Below are 26,184 nucleotides of genomic sequence, written 5' to 3'. Positions count from 1 at the left end.
ATGTTTTGAGCTTTTTTGTATTTAGAACAATATATACTAATTTCTAAAGTATCAAATTGAATTTTTGTTCATTAAAAATCTTCCAAATGCGACTGTAGATCCCCCCCCCCAAAAAACAACTTTGTTTCAAAATAAGGGTGCGTCTTATACACCCCTTATATTCCGAAAAATACGGTACATTACAATATGATGATCCCAAACTGATTTTTAACAAACAATACAATAACATAATATACAAGTGAACCGCTGCCAAAAGTTTTATTACTTTTGTTGTGCTGATTTAACGAAAAAGACATGCATACTGCTGAACAACACAATTTTTTAATCCCTGGATGAGCAGTGCAAGTGAAAGTTTCATAAACGCAGAGATATTGAAGATAAAGACATTAAAACATTTGTTTCACGTGTTAGGATTCTGACAGGCCAATTTTACTGTGGCTTTGAATTTTTATTTCATGACAATTTTTATTCAATATTGAAGCAACTGAAATTATATAATATATAAATCACCAAAGCACGTAGTCCAGCCTTCCAATAATGTGGCTTATTTTGCTGTACGCGTAATTTTTCATTATAAACAAAAAGTATTGCAAACTAAACCTACCCTTCTCTGAATAATTATTAGTACAGTATACTACACTAATGAAAATAAACACAATGTTCTTATGACCGGTGGATCAGCGGTAAGTTTAGACTTACAATGCAAAAATCAGGGGTTCGATTTCTCGCGGTAGACAAAGTGCAAATATCCCATCGTGTAGCTTGGCGTTAAAAAAACAATTTACCAAATGTTAGTTTTATTTAAGTTCTCAGCGCCATCTATCGGAATTTACCTTTAAAAACAAACTTTACTACAAGTGATGAAAACCAGATAATAAATATATTTGGGAAGCCGAGTTGCTTCAACATTCTTTCGCAACTCTAACACAAGCTTCATTTTCAGAAGCTGTTGATATAATTAAATTCAACGAAATTCCGATACTACTTTAACGAAAGTAAATACAATGCAAACCACAGTATTCAGGCTGGATTTTTCGGAGGTGGGGGGGGGGGGTCTCAGTTGTTATTACACCATGAAAGTTTGAGCTGATCCGTTGAGAGAAAAAAAAAACTCAGACAATATTATAAACATTGAAAAATGTAATAATTAGTAAATTAGATTAAAAAATGAATGTTTTAAATTCATTATAACTTCATTCAACTCAACACACCTTATTCTTCGGGATGACACCAGAGGACAGTTATGCGAAACAGACACAAAATATAACTAAAATTAGAAGGTTTTGTCTCTCAAACTTCTCTACTTACTAGAAGTCACAGGATTCATATGAATGCATTATTAAGATTATACATCAAATTATATAGTATGTAACATATAAAGGACTGAAATGTAAAAACTTTTGGGTGCAAAAATGTGATAAATCACAATAATAATGACAGTTTTCAGTACCCCTGATTTCCAGTAAACAGCATTAATATTCCAGAATTTCACTGAGACTTTCTGGTCAACACCCAAGATAATCAGACTTGCCAAATCTCTATAACTAAGGTCTTATTTAAAACACTGTCTATAGAAGGCATGTATGAAATTTACAGTTGAGTGTATAACACTATATTAGCAAAATAGGCCTACAAAACCAACTAAATAAAATGCTAAAACTTTGCTTTTTTTTCATTGGAACTGTCATCACTGCAATTATTATTACCCTTTGTTTATTTCACACAGTGAGAGGGATACCCAGTTTCTACAATTGTTTGTAATAAATCAAACACAAAATAATGTACATTCTATTTAAATTTTTGAACATTATGTCAAACAAGTGATCTTGAATAACAGGTACAGAACACATGTTAAAATAAGGACACTATTTAAACTACTAAATGAGAATAACTATCAATTTTTATTAATTTCTATAGAATATATACATATTTGGAATCTATAAAAGTCAGTGTAATTTCTGAAACTAACTTTTTTGTACAGTACCATTGTTATTAATGAAATAAATGGTCAATTAAAATGTACGATCTTATGAAATGAATTGCCACAGCTAAGGGCATATATTTTATCCAAATCAATAAAATTAAATTTTTTTACAGTTAACAACTGTGGTAAATATTTTTACTTTTAATACAGCTGCCACAGATTTTAATAAAAATGCTTATTTATGCATGATTTATTTTTTATTTAGTTAATCATACCTCATCAACTTAATATAAAAAGTGGATGAAATCTATAAATTTTAGTCTTTCATAAAACAATATATAAAACTTAAGAAAAAAATGATTTCCTACAACTTTAATCACTTCACTACATGGCTAACTTTATAAACCTAGCTAACCATGAGATGAAAAATAAAACACCACAAACTGCCTAATTTACCATTAGTTAGCATAAAACAATTAAATAGCACTTGGCCAAAAACACTACAAACCTGTAAGGTTTTAATTCTATAATTCCAGCTGTACCAATGTTCTTGAATAGAAAAATACAATTACCTAGTACATACTACTATTTTATTAAAACCTCAAGAATTTTCTAAACTACAGGTCTATAACCAGAGTAATTGATTTAAAAAATTACTAAGATCTATATATATATCAATTAACCAATGGAAATAAATATGTGATAAAATTAATGCCTGGTTACTGTATTTTAATTATCAAAAATAATACATGTACTGAAATGCATTTGTCAAATCTTTAACCCATACTAAACATCAAAAACATAACACAAGTAACTTTTGGTGTAACACAGCTATGGCTATCACATCATACTTGGTCAGTGCAATTAATTTATATATGTAGCAACAACAGGAAGTCATACCTCTTTCAAAAAATATCTTTAGTATATTCTAGGTAAAATTAAAGTATTCATCTTCCACAATGTGTTCCTGCCTGTCTATTTACATGCAATGGATTCCACAGACAAATGCATTTACCTCTTGATTTGTAGCAAAAAAATTATTTACAGAAAAATTATGCCATAATTTTTCAAAATTAAATATACTTATGGTATGTAAAATTCATTTTCCTTTTTCTGTCATTACCAAGTGTGCAAGCTTCTGTATATAGAAACTCAGGATATTTACTAACACACATTTTCTGACAGCCACTCAAAAATGTTAGCAAAAATTATAGCTTTTTTTGGAATGAGAGGATGACATGTGATATCAGAAGTTCTATCTGCTAGTGTTCGTCATGAGGTTTTAACTCTCTAATCTGTTTTATTAGGTAGGCCTTTTCATCGTTGAACTGTTCATCATCTGAACGATCAGTGTGGAACCTCGTAAGGAAGTCAACAAGCTTTTCTTTGTTTCGAAGAAGTATATCAAGAATTGCTTTTGGTTTGTTGGGATTGGCAACAAATACCTAGAATAAAATAAAATACATATCTGATGTTAGGATTAAAGTTAGTAATCTTATATTCTAAACCTTCATGTGGTTGGAGCTCTTTAAACAATTAACATTTTTGATAAAAGTTTAATTTTTAATGTTTCATCTATTGTTACTCATAAATGTGATAAACTTGTATATAACAGTAAGTACACTTACAAACAAACAAAAACAACCAAATGCAAGTTTAATAATCAGTACTTGTCTACAACAGTGATACAACTGGTTGATTTGTCATTCATCCCAAAGATTGTTAGAACTGAGAAAAAACTATAAATATTATGCCAGAAACTGTTGATTTAAAAAGTTTTCCTCTGACTTGTTACTTGTAATAAAAGAACTGAAAAGTCACATCACTTTATTTTTATGCTTAATACTTCAAGTTGGGTTTATTTCTCACTACTAAACACATACACAAGAGAATTTCAATGATTGCATAAAAGTATATCACTATATATTTGTAGCCACAAGTACAATATACATTATTACCCATAAAAAAACAGGTAAAAGGTAAACGAGGTAGAAGCTGTAACAAAATAGACACCATAGAATTGTACTAAAAAGAATAAAAGTAACAGAACACAAAGTAATAAGCTTCACTGTTTCTCAGAAAATGCACTTTTCCTCAGCAATACCATGAATAAAATACACATTTTATTATGAAACATATTTTTCAATATCAAAGTAAGGTTAAGCCTAGCTTACAATCATACCTTTTTGGATAGTAATTTACAATGACAGAACAACAGATTTTCAGCAAATGTTTTTACAAAAACAACATTAAGATTTAGAAAAGGGAAAAACACAGTATGTTATGAGTCTATAAACATGTCTTTTAATGTGGTGGTAACATAACATCAAGTTACTTAGAAAGAAACTGTGCATATAGCATCAAGCAGAATTAATAAAAGTTTCATGACGAAATTGATCAAACTTATTTTGTTCTGTGTAGTTTCCCATTGCACTGGCTAACTTAACAGTGTTGTCTTAAATGGAATATTTAACAAACCATAAAGATTGGATGTTGAAATGTCAGCTTTACATTAGAAACTGGGGTGCTCTGTATCACATTCACTATTCATAAAGAATACAGTGCATATAACCGAGAAACATAGAATTTCACCTTTTACCTTAAAGACATGAAAAGCCTCAAACTGAATATTTCTGCTTTTTTCTTTCAGCATATTCATCATAAGCTTTAAGTTCTCTGGGTTACTTATATATCGGGTCATTACAGAAAAGTTATGACGATCAAGCAGAAGCTCCCCAAGCAACTGTAAATAAATACATGTATGGAAATATGCATTAACTTCATATCATTCACGTATATACATAAATGTTTAGTTAATAATCAGGTGTTTGAGAATATTTTTTTAGTAGTCCATTTCTCCCACCTGTATTATTTTATTCTCAATCAATAATCTTTCTCTAACATGACACCAATCTTTTCTTTCTTCCTAAGAAAGTACTAAACAAATTCAAAGAAGAAATACAAAAACTGTTGAACAATTTCAAACAAAACAATACATCTGTTCAAATCCATTTCTTCTTTGTGGATCCAAATCAGAGGCATGTAAAAAATAGCATTTCAGATCTATCTTTTGTCTCCCACAAGTCACTAAGAGGCCTTTCAATCAATACCAAAATTCACTAGTTGGGCTGGACAATGAGACAAAATATTTTCTAAAATGCTATTATAAATATAAATCTGCAATGGAAAATTAAGATAAATGTAACAAAAAATATCTGCATTTAACGTAATCTTTTATCATTAATTTTAAGCCAATTGATAAGCTTTGGCTACTACAGTGAATGCTATGAAAAAGTTTTTAGAATGTCCTGAATAAACACCAACTAAAAATTGCATATTCGCAGCATTTACATTTGAAAGCTATAAAACAGAAAAGGTTAAAAGCCTTTGATATCAGTATTTGAATGAAAATATTTCTTTACAGCAGTATGCATCAATACTGTATTAACTCTCAGTAAACTACATGTCAATACTGTGAGAATAAGAGTTACTTTGAGTAAGTGGCTTAATACAAATTTAAAACTGCTGAAAATCTTACAGATTCAAGATCACAGAAAATCTAAAATGGTTACAGTTTTAAGCCTACATATTACAAACAGTAAGAAATTAGTAAGAAAGAGACAGAAGGTATTGTGAAATGTTGGCCAGTATACAGCATTAGACATTACTGCAAGAAAAAAAAACAAGAACTATGTAGAGTGAAAAACATTTACTTTTTTTAATACCATAATTTGTTTCTATACTTTTACATGGGTCACAAATGGCAAACCCAGCCTAATCAGTAAGAAGTAAAACTATTCATTATTAAGACATGAGTGTTTTTAAGAGGAAAACAAGCAATAAGTGGTAAACTAATTTTATCATTGAAACAAAATTAGAGACAAAGGTACAAAACAACATTTTCATAACTTCACCTTTAAGGACTGTCTTCGAGTTACATAATTTTCTGAGTTCAGTAAGTTCTGGTAATGACTGAACACTCTATCATAATTGTTTTCCAGAAATTCAGCACACAGACCCTTATGTCTTGTAAGTAATTCCTGAAAAATTTAGTGATGAATCAAAGGTTTTTTCTTTTGAAAGCAATGCTTCAGAAGTATCAAGATAACCCTGTTTTATTTCATAACATACATGAAGTTATCCAATCAGGCAAGTTCATATAAACTATTGTAAAACTGAACAATCTGTTGGAAAGTTAATTTTTAAGTTAATTTTTAAGCAAGAACTGAGAGAACTTGACTTTTAGACAACATAACATAATGCCATTATTTTAAAACAGTTTCTTAGTTCCAACAATTAAATCATACAAACCTTCAGAAAAATATCTATCATTGGAACATATGACTGTGACAAGTAAGAACAATCACTGCAACCTTAAAACTTAAACACGGTTATTTCTAAGTTATCAATCCTTATATTAAGCATGTAGAAGGAACTGATAAGACAAATGGGCATGCAAAAAAAGTAAGTACACAAAAAAATCTGTCTAAAATGAAATAAATACTAAAACTCAGCACATGTTCTCTATATACAAATCAACTGTAAACTTATTAATATTGAATCAAAATCTGTAGCAGAAGTTGATTAGCATTAAGTACGGTAGTACTTAATGGTAGGGATCCTGATGAAACAAAATGGCAGCCATAAAAATCACCCATTTAAAACCACCTTGAAAATATCTGAATATTAAAAATGACTATTTCAAAGTGTTGGCTGAACAAAACTAAAGCTTATTGTACTTATAAAGCTACCTAACTCACTATATATGTGTTTATGGAATTAATCAAAATTTCACGATTTCAACAAATTTTCATCTAAGTAAATTATTTTTCCAGACAAGTCTACAGAAAAAATAACAAACCTTATCACTCTAATTCTTTCACAGAACTCTTCCCTCTGGGGTCCCAATGATTCCTTTCTTGTACCGAAAAGGATACTTGTATATATATATATAAAATGGACGATGCACTACTTTGGGCATATAATTAGATTTAAGGGTAGGTTGGTAAATATCCTGATGAGTAATAAAATCAAATCAGATATATGTGCTTCCCATGCTTGGTATTCCCGGGACACAAAAATATAGCTAATAAAAAGGAAACAAAAAAGTTTAATAAAAAATTTTGTAATTTTATAAAGACAAGCAGGGATCAATATATATGTAACTTATATGTATATATATGTACAAAACCTGGGATACTTCAAATTTAAAATATTTTAGCCCTTTTTGAGCTCAGACTAACATAATTAGTGATTTGCCAAAGAAGGGATAAAATCTGTTTAAATTTTAAGTAACTCAGTTTTTGTAGTTTTGACTTTCTTGTTTCAATACTTTTTGTAGCATTGAAACTTTCTATATTACAATAGCTAGCTAGGTTACATATATATCAATCCCTACTTGTCTTTATAAAATTTAAAAGTTTTTATTGTCATTGTTTAATTTATTTTCCATAGGAAGTAAGAAAAAATAACAGTTGGAAAGAACATTTTTCTTCTTTAGTATAAATTAATTTCTCATGCAGTTTTCAACAAACATAGTGAAAAAATATCAGAACTGACCTTAAAAGTGGAGAATGCATCTGAAGCAATGTCAAAAGTTGAAACTTCTACAAACTTGAAGAAACTGTAAAACTCATCTGAATAGATTACAATCTTAGTCAGAGCTTCGTATCTGGCACACTCTCGTAACATTGTTCCACAGTTCAGAGCTATATCCTGTTTCTCATACCTGTTTTAAAAAACAGCAAAAGAAAAACGATATAACTGCTTTTCTAAAATAGTCGAAATAAATAAGAAAATTTTAAAACTTTACCTTAAAGACATATCTCCGTTTAACTTTCTGACAATATAACATAATTTTAACTATTTAATAATTATTACTGTTATTCTTTGAGTGCCTTTTCTAAGCTTGCAAAGAACAATTATAATTAAATTGTCATAAAATATTAATATAAGACCTATTATATTTTCTAAATCCAAATTCTCACCAAAACGTATATCACAAAATGAACATTTCTTAAATTCAAAACCTAAAATACAATTAGTGATCACTGTAGCATAGGTACATTAAAATTCCTCGTTAAAGATGGAAGCAAGGATAATGTACTATGTGAGAGAATTCCACAGGTACAGACAGTATAAGAAAGCATAAAATGGAATTATTGTATGCTTTGTGTATAAGCACAACTGCTGTGGACAGTGTCCATTTTGAAACTCTTTGCAAAATAAAGAATAGCCATGTTTCATAAGTAATCATTAATATATCTACATTACATTTAAAAATTACTACTTAAATAGTGGTACAGCCAAAACATGACAAATGAAGTTGTGACAGGTAAAACCGTACAGTCTTGAGTCCAACTTATTATACCTCAAAATTTTGTTTGAGCCATTTTAAGCACCATATTATTTAATACACAATAGCAGATTCATGTACACACAGACTCTATTATTGTTGTCTTGTGTGGTGTTAATGGTGATGTAGCCTATGGTTGCATACAGTAATTATGATACAGCTGTATGTGTGAACTTGATTCATTAATATTAAATCTCCACTATATTTCATCAATACTTTTCCATTATTCCTCAACAGCAAATTAAAAAATAATTTCCTTTTAGCAAAACAAAAAATTATCACAAATGGCAAAGGATGAATGTTTAATCTGAACTATGATCAGAGACATTGAAAAGACAATCTTAGAAACACCCAAAAGAGACATAGACAAAAGAAAATAACCTCGGACACAGACAAAAGAGAAAGACCCTCGGACACAGACAAAAGAGAAAGAACCTCGGACACAGACAAAAGAGAAAGAACCTCGGACACAGACAAAAGAAAAGAACCTCGGACACAGACAAAAGAAAAAGCCTCGGACACAGACAAAAAAAGCCTCGGAAACAGATAAAAGAAAAAGCCTCGGACACAGACAAAAGAAAAACCTTGGACACAGGCAAAAAAAAAGAACCTCAGACACAGACAAATGAGAATATCAGAGGCCTCAAAAACAGAATGAATCTCTGACACAGACAAAAGGTGAAAGACAAGTATGAACCTGCTATTCTAAAAAAATGATGAGGTTTGGATTGTGTCTAATTCTGGGAAAAGTAAATTTAAAAAACTTTCTGTTATGTAGATAAGAAAATGAACAGTGTGCAAATGGATCTTTTGGAAACAACAAGTTCATGTCACTGGTGAAACAAACCAGTCAAACAAACTACATGTACAATTGCCTAGCTGAAAGTGATAACAAATATGGACAAAGCTAGGCAGTATTAGGATTTACAAATTAGGTAAAAACATAGTGAGTCAGGGCTTGATAAAAGAGTATATAGTGGAACTAATAACACAGATCCACTTATTTTAAAAAGTAATTACATTGTACTTTATTCCTGGAAGTAAATGGAAAACTACCAATTATTTCTGATCAAAGCAAGCTACCTAACTAGAAATATTCCCAGTAATTGGTCAGGATTCTATAAATTTTTGTCCATTTCCAAAATTCATTCATGGAAAAATAATCTATATTTTTTAATAACCAAATTAAAAATGAAAGTAATGTTTCCCAAGGCTATCAATTTATAAATAATATTTTTTTTTTTCAATTGCTTACACATCAGACACATAGTCATGGGCACACACACACAAAACAAGAAGGGCTAAAGCATAGGATAGTTTACTGTCAGACCTACTTTCAGTTTATCAAACAAAATATCTCAAAAGTTTATTTGGTACTTAAACATAAATACAGGTGACATTAATTTTAAAGAAGCAATGTACACTAGCTACTATTTCTTGTTTGTCATCACTTAAACCTGAAACAACTACATCTAATGAATGCAAAGATAGGGTTTACCTTATAGTTCCATTCATTGATGCAAATATAGAACTAATTAAATTTGAATATTAGTCAAAAAGACTTCTAGACAACAATTATTACCTATCAAAACCAAACACAAAACTATCAGCTATTCTTGAAGAGGGCCATAGGTGGTAGAATCTGTATATATATACAGTAGTGTTAGGTAACATAAACACTGAGGATATATACAACATTTTATCCTATAAGTGCAAATATAATTCCTTATATTTATTCTCCCATCCACCATATGCTCACCTTTAACCCCAATATCATAACCAATGTAGATTTTACAACTATTAATTAGTGTACATTTTGTTAAATCTTACAGTGTGGATTCCCATATCACATAAAACACCATACAAATACAGTTTTATTGCTGGGGCTAAGAATTTGTCAATTCTGATAGGTAATGGTCTAATATAATAATTAAAGAACATTTTAAGAAATACTGTAATATTATCAAAGATAAAAAAAACCCAACATTAATCCATTCATTATCATCAGTAATTCCACAGAATGTAAAGAAAAATGTAAGTCTTTGAAGCTACAACAATAAGCTATGTGACAATGTTTACTACTCACAGCTTATTGGATACAATAGAATTTGTTCAACATTACAAGACTTCTTGGATAGAGCTCAAACTCACTCTCACTTTTCAAAAACATGGTTTCTCCTATTGCACTTTATGTACAAAATTTATCTAATTCTACAGGAAATTTAACAAAATTTTTTACAATATTCTTTAATTCTTTTGGAAATTATTTTTGGTAATAATGAATTTAGTAAATTGACCACCACTGGTTTTTACCTCCCTTTAATTTAAGTTCTTATCATGAATAGTTAATACTAGCTATATAACAGTTTGGTGTATACTACGACATTATGTTACTGGCAAAGTTAAATAATTTTAGTTAATTACTTTCTTCACCATATTTAAGATGTTGTAGCTTTCCTTTTAAGTCTTATTATTACTACTGAACCGTTTCAAGACTTATATTTAATTTTGCCTTTTACAGAAGACTTTACTTATTAATGAGTTGATCATTACCTTAAAAATTCAATAAATTAGTAATTAATCATTGAGCTAGAAAAAATAATAAACGAAATAATGCCAATACTAAGTGAGAAAAGTTAATAAAAAGCTATTTTCATAAGAAGGGCAACTTGTTAGAGTTTATCAATGTGTTGCTGTGTCATTGACTGGAGTTGAGACAGAATTCCCACAACACGCAGCTACTGCACAAGATCTGACTCACACAAGTTCATGACTATCTATCTCTATCAAGTACTCACGTATCTAACAGACTTTGGCTGGAGGTTGAAGAAGAGAAGCCATGGTGAGATGAGAGTGAAAAGTAATCTCTACAAGTGTAGGTGTTTGTTGAAATAGACATTTGCACTGTGGAGGGCTGATTGCTAACATTTTTGTGCTCCATAGGAAAGATATACTCCAATATCTCTTTGTAATTACTTTCATTAATAATACTGGTTGGAATATTTAACATATCCAGTTTCATTACTTTATATTTTTATACTTTCACTATAATAATCATTGTTTTGCAGTGTTATCTTAGTATTTATTTAAAACTAACCTAAATCTCTTAAACTGGCTAAATTTTGTGAAATACTATTGAGATTATGGCCTAAGATATGACTAACAGTGAGGGTACCCAAATTATTAAAATATGCATTTTAATCTTAATAAATAAGAATGTAAGAAAAATATGTTTAATTAGCTTTATTCCTTAACAATATTAGATTGAAATTTAGTTTCTTTCTGATCAGAAATTAATATTAATCTAGAAATCTAAGTAATGTTATATGTAATGGCATTTTTTTTGTTCAAAGTATTATAAATGACTCAAAAAGCAGTGCACACAAGACATAGAGCTTCCTTAATGTTTTGTCAAGTGTACCTCTGAGCCGTTACCAGGAAGAGCCTGGCACTGCCCTTGTCCACAATTAACATAACGGTTAAATAACTAAACAGATCTAGGCACTGAGAAAAGTATCAAAACACCCAGATGTATTCATTTTCAAGATAATGGTATTTCAAGTATTTTATTCAAAGAATAATTAAATACTGTAAATCCATAAGTTATGATAGGTTTTTGGATTAGTGACAAACTACTTTATGTTTTTACCATCATTGTGTGCTTATACATGTACTTACCCTTTAATTAAAGTGAAAAGTATTTCTGATTTAGTGCATATATACTCTACTGTTGGTGACCTTGTACCAATCTGTCTCCTCAGAATGTTATTGAATATCTGTGCAACATCTTTTTTCCCCTAAAAAACAAAACAAAAATAATAATTTAATATGTAGAATTTCAGTTACATATACTGAATCAATTCATGAAGGAATTTTAATTTATAATCAGCAGAAGATGTAACGTTTAAAGCTTGGAAGTTTCTTGATAATCCACAAATTCTAAACAAAAATTTCAATACTTTGGTGACAACTATCTTGTTTGGACATCTTGAAACAAATTCAAGTCCTAAATTAACTTAGCAAACACAATCTCAATTCCATACAAAAAATACCAGCTAACCACATTTTATGTCTGTAAAAAGAGGTTTATCTGATAATTACAAATAAAAAGTTCCCACTTCATAACAGTTTTAAATTTCAAAAATTAAACTATTTCAGAATAAATGCAACATGTATTACTCACTACCAAAAACAAGGTTTGTCATTTTTCTGTTGTTTGTTAATTATATTTAGTTAGTGTCAATTTGTTTTTGACTTACTGTTACTTAATTTGAACATAAATCTTAATATTCCAAGAAATATTTTCATTTCATGTATATTTTGGTTTCCAATTGAATTTAAAACCCATTCTTAAAGTAATTTGTCTTTCACTTACCTAATAAAATAGCTACTTTTGTCTCTTAGTAGCATTTCTTAGTTTAGTAAAGGTTCATTTTAATGAGCATGTTGGTGTCTCAACATGTAATTATCACAATGATCATTCAGGATTTACCCTTCCTCACTTACTTTTCATTTTTTTTCTACAAAAGATAAAAAAGGCTGTAACCACTGAAAAAATAAAAATGTGTCTTTATGGACGTGACGTGAAGAGAGAACTATGTAAATCATACATAATTGAAAAAATACTAATCAAAACACTAACCTCAAAATCTATCTTTGATAAATTTTGAATAAATGACAACAGAAGGTTAGAATTATACAATTCATGTGCAAGCTGTGTCAGGACTATGTCTGTCTGAGGTTCCTGATCATTGGTTCCATACAACATGTTTTTCATTAACATTAGATTTTTTGACACATCTTCTTGAGCCTGTATAAAAACAAACTGCCATTAATATTTAAATTCAATCATCACAATAACTCTACTCACTAATGGGTAAACTTTAGTATTCTTGAGACAAGTAAAAATATATTCAGGCATTATTTACTATGATAATTATATTTCACACTATGAATAAATATGAAAATTAACATCATAATTATTTTTCACAGTTCTTAAGTTTTTTACATCAAAATAAGACCAAGAAATTACATTATTTTAACTTCTCAAAGGTTGCATTAATTCAAATTTTTGAGTTACATACACAAAAAGTCTTAATAAACTGCAAAACAATAACAGCATTGTGTTTCTAAAATGCAGAAATAACAAGACCTACTGTTTCAGATTACCAAGTGTTTATGTAATACAACATGAAAATGTCCCATTGCTCCAAGTATTCACTTCAAAAAAAAGGGGGAAAAAAGCCACTGATGCTTACATCTAAAAGCAGTGGAATTTGGTAACACAGACAGAATTAGCTTTGTGACATGCAGGCATTTTCAACCTACTTTAGTAATATAGAAATTTTTTAAAATTTTCAATTTATTTAGTTTGTATGCAGTTTTATCATGAACACATGGTTCAGAAAGTCATTTAGATGGTAGATAATGACTATTCTAACTGAGAGGATACTATAATAACATATAGCATCTGGGTTGAATAAATTGCACTATAATGTCCTTTGCTGGTTGGGTTGATACTAAGTGCAACAGCCAGAGAACAAAGATTATGAGGTGATGCTGTCAACTGAACAAAGACACCAGGTTTACTTCTTCATTTCAAGTACATTTTCTTGGTTCAGTTCTACAGAGATCAATCTTGATTGAAAGAAAACTGTGAGACTAAGCACAGCCTAGTAAGAGCAACTGTCTTTTCATGTGTTATGTACATATGTTGCAGATTGTATTCATTTTTATCAATTTCATCCAGTTTCATTATTTTATACACACACACACTACAAAGACTCAGCTATATTATTCAACTCAGAATCATTCTATTAATTTCGTGAACAAATCTCCAGTTATTAGCAGATCTATCTGTCTGATATTTGTAGGAAAATCAGTTTACCTGTGAAGTAATTGAATATTTTTGAGAAAATGTTTACAATTACTTCAGCAGTTTTGTTAAGATTTAAAACATTTCTAATGTTTGCAAAGTTAAGATAAAAGTTAGAAAAATTTAGCATTCTGAATGTAATACATATGCATGAAAAAAGGCCATAAGTAAGGACACCTGTATGATGAAACAAGGTCAAGAACTAGGCGGAGTACAGTTAGCTGGTTAGTTGGCATTGAGAATCACGAGTTAAGTCATAAAAAATTAAGCAACAACGAGGACACTGAGAAATACACTAGTCATGAGTATTGACAGTGAAGAATTAATGATGCCGAGTGGTAGAACTGTAAAGACTACTAACAAGTTTATGATAACATCTAAAGTCGGCATCTTTATGTAAGATTTGTTACTTCAGCCTGGTGTAGTAGTATATGTGAAAAGGCAACCAGAGCACTCACCACCACATAACCAATTACTTGAGAGTTTTGGTTCTTGTTTTGGAATCACCCGTTGAGTTGCAGAAATCATCCAATAAAGTGTAAGGACTACTTGTGGGTAGTCAGGAAAACTATTTGGAAAATTGAAGGAATACAGAGAATATGAACTCATTTCTGGAGCTAAAAATCAGTTCTCTCCAGGAAGAAATCTTCAAAAAGAACTGCGGTTCTCTTAGAACTGAAGATAGTCTCAGACATGAAAATGAAATTATCGAACCTCTGCTGACAGAGTAGAACAGCCCAGTTGAAAGTAATAACTATATTTCTCTTTTTTAATTAATGTCACTTGAAATTGAAATAAGAACTATCAGTATAGTCAGTATAAGAATAATGAAGTATTTTGTTTTATGTGAATTAAAACTAAAGTGAGTTACTGTGAGTTAAGCAGAAAAGGCTGTTATAAGTAAGAATTAAATGTATGTTTATATGTTTTAAAAATACTAAAAGTGTGAATAAAATCTTATATATTGTTCACATATCTGTGTCAGGGTCATTCTCTTTAGTCTAACTGTAAATTCCTTGAGTTAGTGGCTTGTGAGCTCTACTCACCACGGCAATCCTCAATTAAATAAATTTGGTGTAATTGGCAGTATAGTTGAAACTCCAACGACTTGCCCTAAGGGTGCTGTCCATTACAACTGGCGCAGTCTCGAGAATTTTTTGGAGTAGCTAAGGAAGTAAAGAAAGGCAGAAAAGTAAGAAAGTCAACTGAAATACTATAAGTAGTGTAAGTTAAAAATAAGTAGTAAGTGAATATGGCTACTGCTGGTGTAGACACGACTACAGAAGAGGGTGGTGCATGTCCTAGAGTTGATAGAAGGGCTGACACTAATCATGATGCTGCAAGAGAGCAACCCGCACAAGTAGGTCCCCACGGTGCTACGCATTTAACGAGTGCCATAACATTATATCATGATAAGGTTAACAAAGATGTTGAAAGCTTTATTGAAGCTATAAGTGAAGCAGCCAGAATATTGGGCAGGACCAATGCACAGAAAGCAGATATTTTAAGGTTAAGAATGGCAGGAGAAGTAAAATGCTATATTAGGGCTTATAACAACCTACGTGAAACCATAAGTTTCAGTCCCTAGTTCGTAGGTTAGAAGAAGAATATCAAAAATGAGAAACACTTGGTGCAATTTTATCAGAGCTCCATACTTTATCTCAGTTACGAGATGCATCTGTCCGAGTATTTGGACATAAGTTACAGAAGTTAGGTAATAAGTTTTGCAAAGCCTATGTGCACCCAAATTATCTCATGATACAAGACACTTTAAAGTCTGAGGTTTGCTAAGCAATATAGCTAGATGTCAGGTAAATAAAGCAAATAGCACTCAAGCAACTTTGCTAAATCTAATTGAAGTAGCTACTCGAGAAGAGATGCGAGAAAAGCAGATATACAGACCAAAAAACTTTGCTGTAAATGTAGTAATTAATAATACATCTAGTAAGACAGAGTGGCAGAATAAGCAAAGTAAGTCCAATGGCTTCCAGTGTTTTAACTGTGGTAAAATTGGTCATATGGCAAAAAACTGTTTTCAGAAACAGAAAAGAAATGAACAGGTAGCGTGTTTTAATTGTGGTACTACAGGCCACATGGCACGAGATTGCTGATGCCAATGGAAGGCAGGAACTCATAAGAGTAAGTTCACTAAGAGAAATAGCAATCCTACAATCACTAAGAATTCAAAAAATGTATCCTCCCTGGGATTACAAAGCAAAAGTAGAGGTAGTTCCAGCAATTTGGGATAAAAGATTGAGTCTCCATAATGTTAATGAAGTATCACCAATAGTTGTAGTAGAAATAGAAGATATAATATGTTGGTTATTGGTTGATACAGATGCTCTATCTTCGTTAATAAGTGCAGAACTAGTAGATTAAAATCCGACATTGTTAGATAATGCTTAGAAAGAAGTTTCTAGAAGTATTTTAACTTCTATAACAGGTCATCCTGTTAAAACACTAGGTAAATATAGTGTACATATAAAAGTAGGAAAGTAAGAGTTAGAACATCCCTTTTACATCTGTAAGCAGATAGATTTAAAAACAGATGGTACCATAGGGCAAGATTTTTTAAGAACTTATGACACTGAAATATCTCTTACTTTGGGTAAGCTATGCAAAGAAACAGAGATATTAAGTTTTGAAGGACTTGAACCTTCACACTTATGTGCAACAGTTGAGACACATGATACCTTCCTGCTGGCTAAAGTTAATAGTCAGACGTCTAATGCTAGTACTAGCAAGGCTAAAGATCAACAGTCAAAACACAAAAGCACTGATCTCCTAGAGTGTAGCAATACATAACAAAGTTGAAGAAGTAAGAATAAGACGTGTCCTGAAGGAAAGCCAGAGAATAAGAGTACACAGAAAAACTCTAAACCCAGCAGAAGTAATGATGGTAGTCATAAGAATATGGTGAGTGATAGTAAGATAAGGCAAAGTAAGTTAGCAAATAAGATTTTAAAACAGACAAATAGTAATTCAAACCCCTCAGATGACTCTACACTTATTCCTAACATAAGCAACAGAGCATCCCAGAAAGAGTACCTGTAAGATTAGTTGAAGTAAGTACCTGCAAAAAAGTAAATTTATTGTTGAAGCTAAAGTAAATTACTTTATGTGTAATGAAAAAGTGTTAGTTGAACCTATTGAGATAGAAGAAACACGAGTTTATATAATTGTTTGTATTAGTAAAGTGTCTGAGAATAACACAGTGACTACAAAAGTACTAAAGGTGAATGAAGAAAAAGTAATACTACCTAAGAACATAGTAGTAGGTAAGGTTAGTAGTAGAGAACAATTAGCTACAGTCAGGCAGCATAATGTTAATAACGCTATGAAGCAGGCACGACAAAGTAGGATAGAGTTGGATTCTATCTTAGGAAATATAAAATACAAACATGGTTTGATAATGTTGTTAGAAGAGCATTGAGATATATTTGTAGGAGAAAATGACACTAACAAGATAGTGTTGAATGATAAGCCTATAGCACAGAGACCCTATAGAGGTTGAATTAAAAGAATGTGTGAAAAAGATGTTTGAACAAGGAGTAATAGAGGACAGTAGTAGTCCCTATGCATCTCCAGTTGTATTAGTTTGGAAAGTGAACAGAGTGACAGTTAAAGACATTTACCCATTACCTAATCTTCAAGAAATCTTAGATAGGTTAGGTAAGAGTAAATACTTTTCATCTATGGCCTTACAAAGTGGATATTGGCAGGTAGAGACAGAAGAGGAAGATAAAGCTAAAACTGCTTTTGTATTATCTTCAGGTAAATATCAGTTTAATAGAATGCCCTTCGGCTTATGCAATGCCCCTTCAATATTCCAGAGATTAATGGATGGTGTATTATCAGACTTGCAAGGTTCATAATGTTTCTGTTATTTAGATTATGTTATAATGTTCGCTGGAAGTTTTGAATAACATTTAGAAAGATTAAGGCATGTATTTCATAGATTATGGAAAGCAAATTTAAAGCTTAAACCAAGTAAATGTTAGTTTCTGAAAAACAGTAAAAGATGTTCGTGCATTTTTTAATATTTGTAGGCTTTTATAGGTTTATACCACATTTTGCACTGCTGGCAAAACCTTTAACTGAATTAACTAAGAAAGAAATAAAATTTCAGAGAAAAGATAAACGACAGGAAGCATTTGAGAAACTGAGGGAAGCTTTATTAAAAGCACCAGTTTTAAGTTATGCAGATTTCAGTAAAGAATTTATCTTAAGCACAGATGCTTCAGGTTTTGCTGTAGGTGCATTATTATCACAATTAGATGAAAATAGAAAAGAACACCCTATAGCTTATCAGAGTAGACAGTTAGAAAAAGCAGAAGTAAATTATTCAGTTACAGAACAAGAATGTTTAGCTGTAGTGCATGGGATGAAAACTCTCCATTGTTATCTGTATGGTAGAAAGTTCACTATTACTACAGATCATGCACCATTAAGATGGTTAATGACATTAAAAGACCCCTCTAGATTAGCTAGATTGTCATTATTACTACAGGACTATGCCCTTGAAAAACACACAGACCAGGTAGAAAGCATTCTGATGTTGATTCTCTGAGTAGAATTAGAGTAGGAAATACAGAGACTGAAGAAAAGCAGACAGTTAATAAAATAAAAGAAGTACAAACTGAACATAAAAACGAATTAGAAGTAATTTGGGATTTAGATCATGTAATTAGCGAGCAAAAGAAAGATCTGGTATTAAATGCCTTATGAAAGAAAGTATCACAAGGAGAGGATACAGAATACATATTAGATCCAAATATCTTATTCAAAAAGATTAAGGATAACAGGTCTTTACAAATAGTTGTACCACATGACTTGAAAACTAAAGTTATGAAAACATATCACCACACCCCATTTGCAGCACACCTAGCTTTTGCTAAAACATACAGTAGAATAAGTAGGAGATTCTTTTGACTACACATGAGGAAAGATATTAAAGATTACTATGAGTCATGCATAGAATGTCAAAAACGAAAAATGAGTCCACACTTTAAAAATGCTCCCATACAAAGAAGGCTGAGTCTAACGACACCCTTTCAGATAGTAGCTATGGGCATATTAGGTCCATTTCCTACATTCTACGCAGGAAACAAATATGTGTTAGTAGTCACAGGTTACTTAACTAGATTTCCTAAAGCTATATGTTTACCTGATCAGAAAGCAGAAACAATAGCCAAGGCTTTTGTGAATAACATAGTAGCTAGACATGGTATACTACAGTGTTTACTGATAGACAGGGGTAGTAACTTTATTTCTAAGTTAATGAAAGAAGTTTGTGAGCTATTAGGTGTGAAGAAAATTGAGACAACAGCTTATTACCCAGCTGCTAATGGTTTAGTAGAAAGATTCAATAGAACCTTGTTAGAAATGATCTCTCAATACTGTGAGAAAGATCAGAAAACTTGGGATGAGCAGATTCCCTTGTTATTATTAGCATATAAAAGTGCTAAGAACAAGTCTACTCAGAAAAGTCCATTCTTTCTATTGCATGGTAGAGATGTTATATTACCTATGCAGGAGATATTATCTCCTAGAAAAGTTAATTATGCAGTAGATTATGACTATAAGGCAGAACTACTACAGAGAATGCAGTTGGCATTTGAGTTAGCTAACAAACATTTAACTAAAGCTGCTGAAAGTAGAGAGAAACAAGTATATAAGAAGGCACAGGCTAATGATACAAAGTTAGGGGACAAAGTGCTGTTATACACCACAATTGTTAAAAAAGGAAACACTAAAAAGTTAGCAAAGTTATGGAAAGGTACATTTTGAGTCCTTAAGCAAACAAGTCCAGTCAATTTCAAGGTTTAATAAATGCAAGTGGAAGTGTTTTGAAATTCTTGTTCGGAACCGGAAACACCGATGATTTACAGGAATTATATGAGAAGGTGGAATGACAGAAACAGATATCTAAGGAAATGATTCATCTGATAGGTGAGCAGGCAACTATAATAAACTCATTAAACCAGACAACTGAATTGCGTGACTAATAGATTAGAAGAGTATCTAGAGTTTTGGTGAACATTACAAATGCATTAATACACACTAGAATCAGACAAACTGAGTTACATACAGCAGGAATTGAAATGTTAATTTTTAACACTAGGATTCAGAATAATTGACAACAGTTATCTTTTACTGTAGGAAGTAGCAGGACAGAGTTAGCTAAGCTAGTACAAGCATTGTATGTAGCCACGGGTAGGAAGTTGAGTTTATACTTCCTATCTCCAAGTTAGAGAAAGTATTAGTCGAAACTGAAAGGAAATTATCTCCACATTTACAGTTTGTAATCCTACTCATAGTGACCTTATTTACATGTATTATACATGGGCTGGTGTAAAGACAGCCACATTCAGGGATACTTTAAGGATGTTTATAGAGATACCCTTACAGGCAACAGATAGAATGTTTAAACTTTATAGAATCATACCTTTACCATTAAGTTTAAACCATTCATTAGCTTTAGCCATAGAAAATGAAAGACCGTATATTGCTGTTTCAAGTGATCAGCATACTTACTTAGAAATGACAGAGGAAGATATGTTAAGATGTATAGAGGGACCTATCAGAGTATGTGATCCTAACTCAGAAATATATTTGGTGCCTATTGTAACTATGTTATATTTGCAGGAATTAAAAACAAAATAACTAAATTATGTGAGAAAAGAATAATCATACCTAAACCATTCTATTTTTATAAGACTAGAATCCCAGGAACTTGGTTGTTTAATGTTAAAGATGAGCTTACTTTATCAGCAGTATGTTCAAAATCAAATGCATTAATTTGATTATCATACTAGATTGTTTGAATTAAAAGATAGTGGTTACCTGAGATTACCAAGATATTGTTCAGCTCATGGTCAAGGTGTTGTGAGAAAAGGTAAAAAAGTATAGTAAGAAGGATTGGCCAAAGACAGGATTATTGGGCACTGGAGGGCAAAACCAATGCTAGAGTCCACCCCATCCCCCAAACAAACAAACAACAAAAAAAAAAGAATCCAAATTTGGCTATCAAGAAAGAAACTTCAGTATGACTGAAATCCTGGATATATGAATCAAATAGACAAGGAGTGTGAATCATGAGGTTTAGGAACATAGTTGGTCAAGGAAGAAAGGAATTAGCTTGTACGCCAAAGTCAGGAAAAGTTAATACAAAAAGTTGTTAGGTTTAAGATTAATGAATAGGAAATGAGAAGGATTGTATGACACAGGAGAAAGAGAAAGAATTGTACATACCTGTGAAATTAAGTCCTGATAATGCAAGAAAGTTTGAAGGTTCTCTTTAACAAGAAAAGAAGCTCCCAAAGCATAACCAGGAGGAAACAAGCAATCAAATTTGTCCCCCTCATTCTCTGCTCAAAGCAAGAGGAAAGAATGCATGAAGAAGGAACTGGAGCTGAAGGTCCTGGCTGCATAAAGAAACCCACTACCCTATGCACAATGGTTGTTATGTCATCCTCAATCAATGTGTCTCCATAAGTCATAGTTGATATATAACCTGTGTGAGGAAATTGTTTACTCATCCAAGTAGTAGAGGTTACATGAACTTCTGAATTCATGGTTTGTAGAGAAAAAGAAGGAAATTAAATTCCTCAAATGTTGCAAATCTTGAGAAATTGAAAAAGAAACATGTCTGGTATATTCAGTGCCAAGGAAAAGAATGAATATTCATGAGTGTAAATGCATAGAGAGAGTTAGTGCACAAGGATGTGCATTGCCTTCCTATTGGTGGTAGACTTTTGCTACATGATGACAATTTACAAGACTTCTTGTCAGATAAAGTGGGAATTCACTAAAGGCTAGTGATATGGGGAAGATAGCTTAACTGTGTGAAGAGGTGTGATATCCTTTTGTAAAATTATTTTAAACACTGTAATCAATAAAAATGTAATGCAAGTAACTATAGTGAAAAATGGAATATGTTATCATATACTTTGTTAGAGTAATTTGCTATTTAGATAAACACAATACAAGTATTCGTATTTGCAACAGAGCACATCCCACATTGCAAATTAATGTATATTATTAAATTTAATAAAATCCATAATGACTACCTATCCAGAGAATTAAACTAATGTTTTGTCTCTGATTTATAAGAAAAGCATCTACTTTGTTAAATTGTGTACACAACACACATAACTATATAACTACTGAGTATGAGAAAGTAACAATGCCTACTTAACAGACAGCCTTATGGTTCACCAAGATTTAAAACTCTGAAAACAACAAATCTTACCAGTGAAATAAAACTTTTTCTATCAATCAATGCATATAAGTAACCAGCTTAAACCACTGTACTAGATAAAGCATTTTAGGAAATTGACAAAACAAAAAAATACTAAAGAATTAATTAAAGACAAATCTTCATCTTTACAAAAGCTCCTTAATTATTTAAATATACATCAATTTACATACTGAGTATCAATCCCATAACAGAAATCAATAATATACTTTCTACTTGGATCTTATTACAAGCTATCAAAAGCCTTTTAAAACCATCTAGACAATGTACATTTACTAATAATAAGTCAAACAGGATTTTAGGTTGTAGACAGAGAATTTTTGAGTACAAGTCAATGGACACCATCAATTCACTCTAGTTAAACCTACTTTGAATACTGTGCTTAGTTCTAATCACCTCATTTTACAAAACATTATGTTGTTGAAGAGAGCTCTGAGAAGAACTACCAGATAACAGGTTTCAAGGGGTTATGATACAGAATGACTTTAAAGATCTTAAAATATTTTTCACTGAAAGAGAGGTTTCTAGGGAACATGACTGAGGATTTTATGAGAATGAGGTTTGAAATTCATAAACACCAGCGATGTTTTAAAAACATTTGATGAGCATTTTAGAGATCAGGATGGGATATGCCAAAAAGGGGATTTTTTATTTATATAATTTGAAGGAGGGTGGTGGTAGAAAATTGGATAATCTAGATGGGTCAAGTAGCTCCATATTATCCCTTGGATACTGAATACCTTTTCTGCCTTTTTATCTCCTCTTTCCAAGGCTAAAAGAGCTTCTCGAAGCACTTTCACCAGTTCTACTGGACTTTTTTGTGACTTCCCAAACAATGGCATGTTGCTGTTTGAAACTTTAATCTAAAAGAGAGAAAAAATAAGCATAATCAATACAAAAAACCAGCTGATATGCTATATAATATACCAACACTTATTAAAAACAAATACTAAGTATTCAGGAAAAAATAAATAAATGTTAGCAATTTTAGTCTCTATTTACAAATTACAAAATAACTAGTCTTACTACCAAGACAAAATAAAAAAACCTTTATGAATGTAACTGTACACAACTTTCACTTGTATTGAATGTCATGATTTTCCAATGAACATCGTATCAAAAACAAAAAAGTAATAATAAACTAGTTTATATAGCAAAAACTCATAAAACTTTACAATTCTATATAAAAATAAAACCACAGAAATTACAATATCTAAAAAATTAGGTAGTATGCTATACATAGCATGATAGTCATTAAAGCACATTAATATTCTTGTTGTTTTACACACATAACTTATTGATCCATTTCGGCTGTTCTATCCTCTAAATTAAATTAATTTTTAAAAAATTCTTAAAGCCAGCTCTTATCATTCATATAATTATCAAGCTTTTTCTTAAACTCACTTAAATTTATTGTCTCTACAACATCTGAAGACAACCCATTCCAAAGGCCAACCACCCTGTTAGAAAAATGAAACTGTCTTAGTTGAAGATGACTTCTACTTTGCCAACATTTATATTTGTGTTCTCTAGTCCTACTATTCTCACTATTAAGTATGAAAAAAGATGATGCATCAATCAGATCCCCACTAACTCTTCTTTTATCAAGAGAAAACAATTTGAGAAATTTCAACCTTTCCTCGTATGACAAGCCCTCCATTCTAGGCACCATTCTAGTAACCCTCCTCTGAACCATTTCTAACAATTCAATGTCATTCCTAAGGTAAGGAGCCCAAGACTGAACACAATATTCCAAATGTGGGCTAACCAGTGATGTGTACAATGAAATTATAACCTCTTTAGGCTTGTATACAATATTTCTGTAGATACAACCTAAAATCCTATTTGCCTTACCACTAGCAACAGCAAACTGCTTGGATAACTTTAGAGAGTGATCGACAATTACACCAAGATCCTTTCCTTCATAACACTGTTAATGTTATTCCCATCCAAATTATACTTATAATTCAAATTATGATAACCCACATGTATTAATTTGCATTTATTATAATTAAAACCCATTTGAAATTGGATTATTGTTACAAGTGTAGTACCTCAGGGCTCAGTCTTAGGATCTTTGCTCTTTTTGATTTACATCAATGACACAGATTAAGGAATGGTAAACATATTACTTACATTTGCAGATGATATTAAGGATTTGGGTTTTACAAGCTGCTGATTTACTAAAGGATTGAGATCATTTAGTGAGTTGGGCAAATAAATGGGACTGAACTCCACTTGTAACAACACTCTGTTTTCTTCCATACAGAAACTCTTTTATCCAATTTGCTAACTTATCTCATAGATGCGTTACAGGTACTTCCTGGATCTTCTGATACTAAGATATATCTTACCGACCGTGGATGGGATTTGTAATGTACGGTTACATACATTTATACATAGTTTACTTCAATTGTATTCATTATTAAATATTATATATCGAGTTAGATTTTATTTTTTGTTTGTTACTGAATCTATAGAAACTATATCATAATTATATAACACAAGTTTTACACATTTTTAGAGAAACATTTATTTATTCCTCTGATTCTTTCATGTCATACCTGTTTCATCTAAAAGACTGACGCTAAAGTCGATGTGAACCATTTTTTCTTTCTCAGTTACTCATGACGAGGTTTATCGAATTATTTTGATGCTCATAGAAAATGTAAGAAATAAATCTGTTGTAAAGAATGAACATTATATTGCAATCAACATAATCGTTTCTAATAACATTTCCACAATGTTTCATTAATCTGAGTGTAATATTATGCTTCATATTATATTTTGACTTCCTTTTAGAACTACAGACTCATCTAGAAGTTACATTAAACATAATCTATTTGGGAACTTCAATATTGGAAGCAAAGTCAAGAGGTCTTAATTTCATCTCTGTTGTTTTCAGTGAGTAATTATGACCCTTCCAGTGAAACCATGTGACACCCATAGCGTGCTCTGTTGTATTCCCACGAAGATATAGTCCGTTCAGATTAGCATGATGACATTGGTTATACCACCAGCCTCCTTTGTATCTCTGAGAACAATGTGATTTGTGGTTGTCATTGTCCATGTCTTTTGTAGAAAATGGTGCCCCTTTGTGGTGTGCCAAGGAGTCTCCTGCAAATATATATATATGAGTGTGTTAAATTTAAACTTTTTTGTTAGTTTTTCATTATGTCAATATAGCATATATGCCTTGTTAGGAACTTTAAAACTAAATTTAAAGAACAAAAATGACGTCCGATTGGAATGCAACAAGGATTCTCCTGTGAAAAAGAATCAATATTTTTTAAACCTGCTTCTTCCCTATGTGAAAATAACATATATGTAGCTCAGTTACACGTTGTAAAAAATATTTAAAGTATAGAAATACATTATTTGAAGTTAGATAACAAAATATCTTGAATTTTATGTTGTTATTTTATTGAAATAAGAGCTGAAAGGTTTGTAAAAATTATCTATTTTAGCGTGGGGGCCTGTTCTTACTCTAACCTAAACGTGAGAAGATGACAATAAATTAAGAAAAAAAAACTGACGAGAAAACTGTAAGATGGGTTAATGTGGAATATAAACTGCATATGGCTTAGTTCACGCTAAAGTAAACTTTAAGCCGACACCAGGTGGAAGTCAACCTTGCAATAGCAAGCGATGTCAAACCTGTAAGTTCATGCAGGAAACGGACAAATTTTCCGATAAAGACAACCAAAAGCAGTTCAAAATCACTAAACTAATAACCTGCTCTACAAAAATTTTTATTTACTTAATCTAAT

The 26,184-nt window shown here is 31.2% G+C and overlaps 1 protein-coding gene across 5 annotated transcripts in view; it reads right to left on the bottom strand.

Moving 5' to 3' along the window:
- Positions 1 to 3,182: 3,182 nt before the first annotated feature.
- The window catches only part of LOC106463410 (protein Mo25-like), a 44,120-nt gene continuing 21,118 nt past the window's right edge, over positions 3,183 to 26,184 (bottom strand). For all 5 annotated transcript variants that reach the window (XM_022390894.1, XM_022390893.1, XM_013923433.2 and 2 more), the window contains 7 exons: positions 23,155 to 23,277; positions 12,922 to 13,089; positions 11,958 to 12,076; positions 7,484 to 7,652; positions 5,839 to 5,964; positions 4,524 to 4,667; positions 3,183 to 3,369 (listed from right to left, as the gene is read on the bottom strand). In XM_022390894.1, the coding sequence (XP_022246602.1) occupies positions 3,187 to 3,369; positions 4,524 to 4,667; positions 5,839 to 5,964; positions 7,484 to 7,652; positions 11,958 to 12,076; positions 12,922 to 13,089; positions 23,155 to 23,256 (1,011 nt within the window). In that variant the 5' untranslated portion in view covers positions 23,257 to 23,277 and the 3' untranslated portion in view covers positions 3,183 to 3,186. The remainder of the gene's footprint in view (positions 3,370 to 4,523; positions 4,668 to 5,838; positions 5,965 to 7,483; positions 7,653 to 11,957; positions 12,077 to 12,921; positions 13,090 to 23,154; positions 23,278 to 26,184) is intronic.

Source organism: Limulus polyphemus, unplaced genomic scaffold, assembly GCF_000517525.1.
Source record: "Limulus polyphemus unplaced genomic scaffold, Limulus_polyphemus-2.1.2 Scaffold1399, whole genome shotgun sequence".
NCBI classification, from domain to species: Eukaryota; Metazoa; Arthropoda; class Merostomata; order Xiphosura; family Limulidae; genus Limulus; species Limulus polyphemus.
The sequence above is the reverse complement of the archived record's forward strand: the minus strand, read 5'-3'. Positions and strand labels throughout refer to the sequence as shown.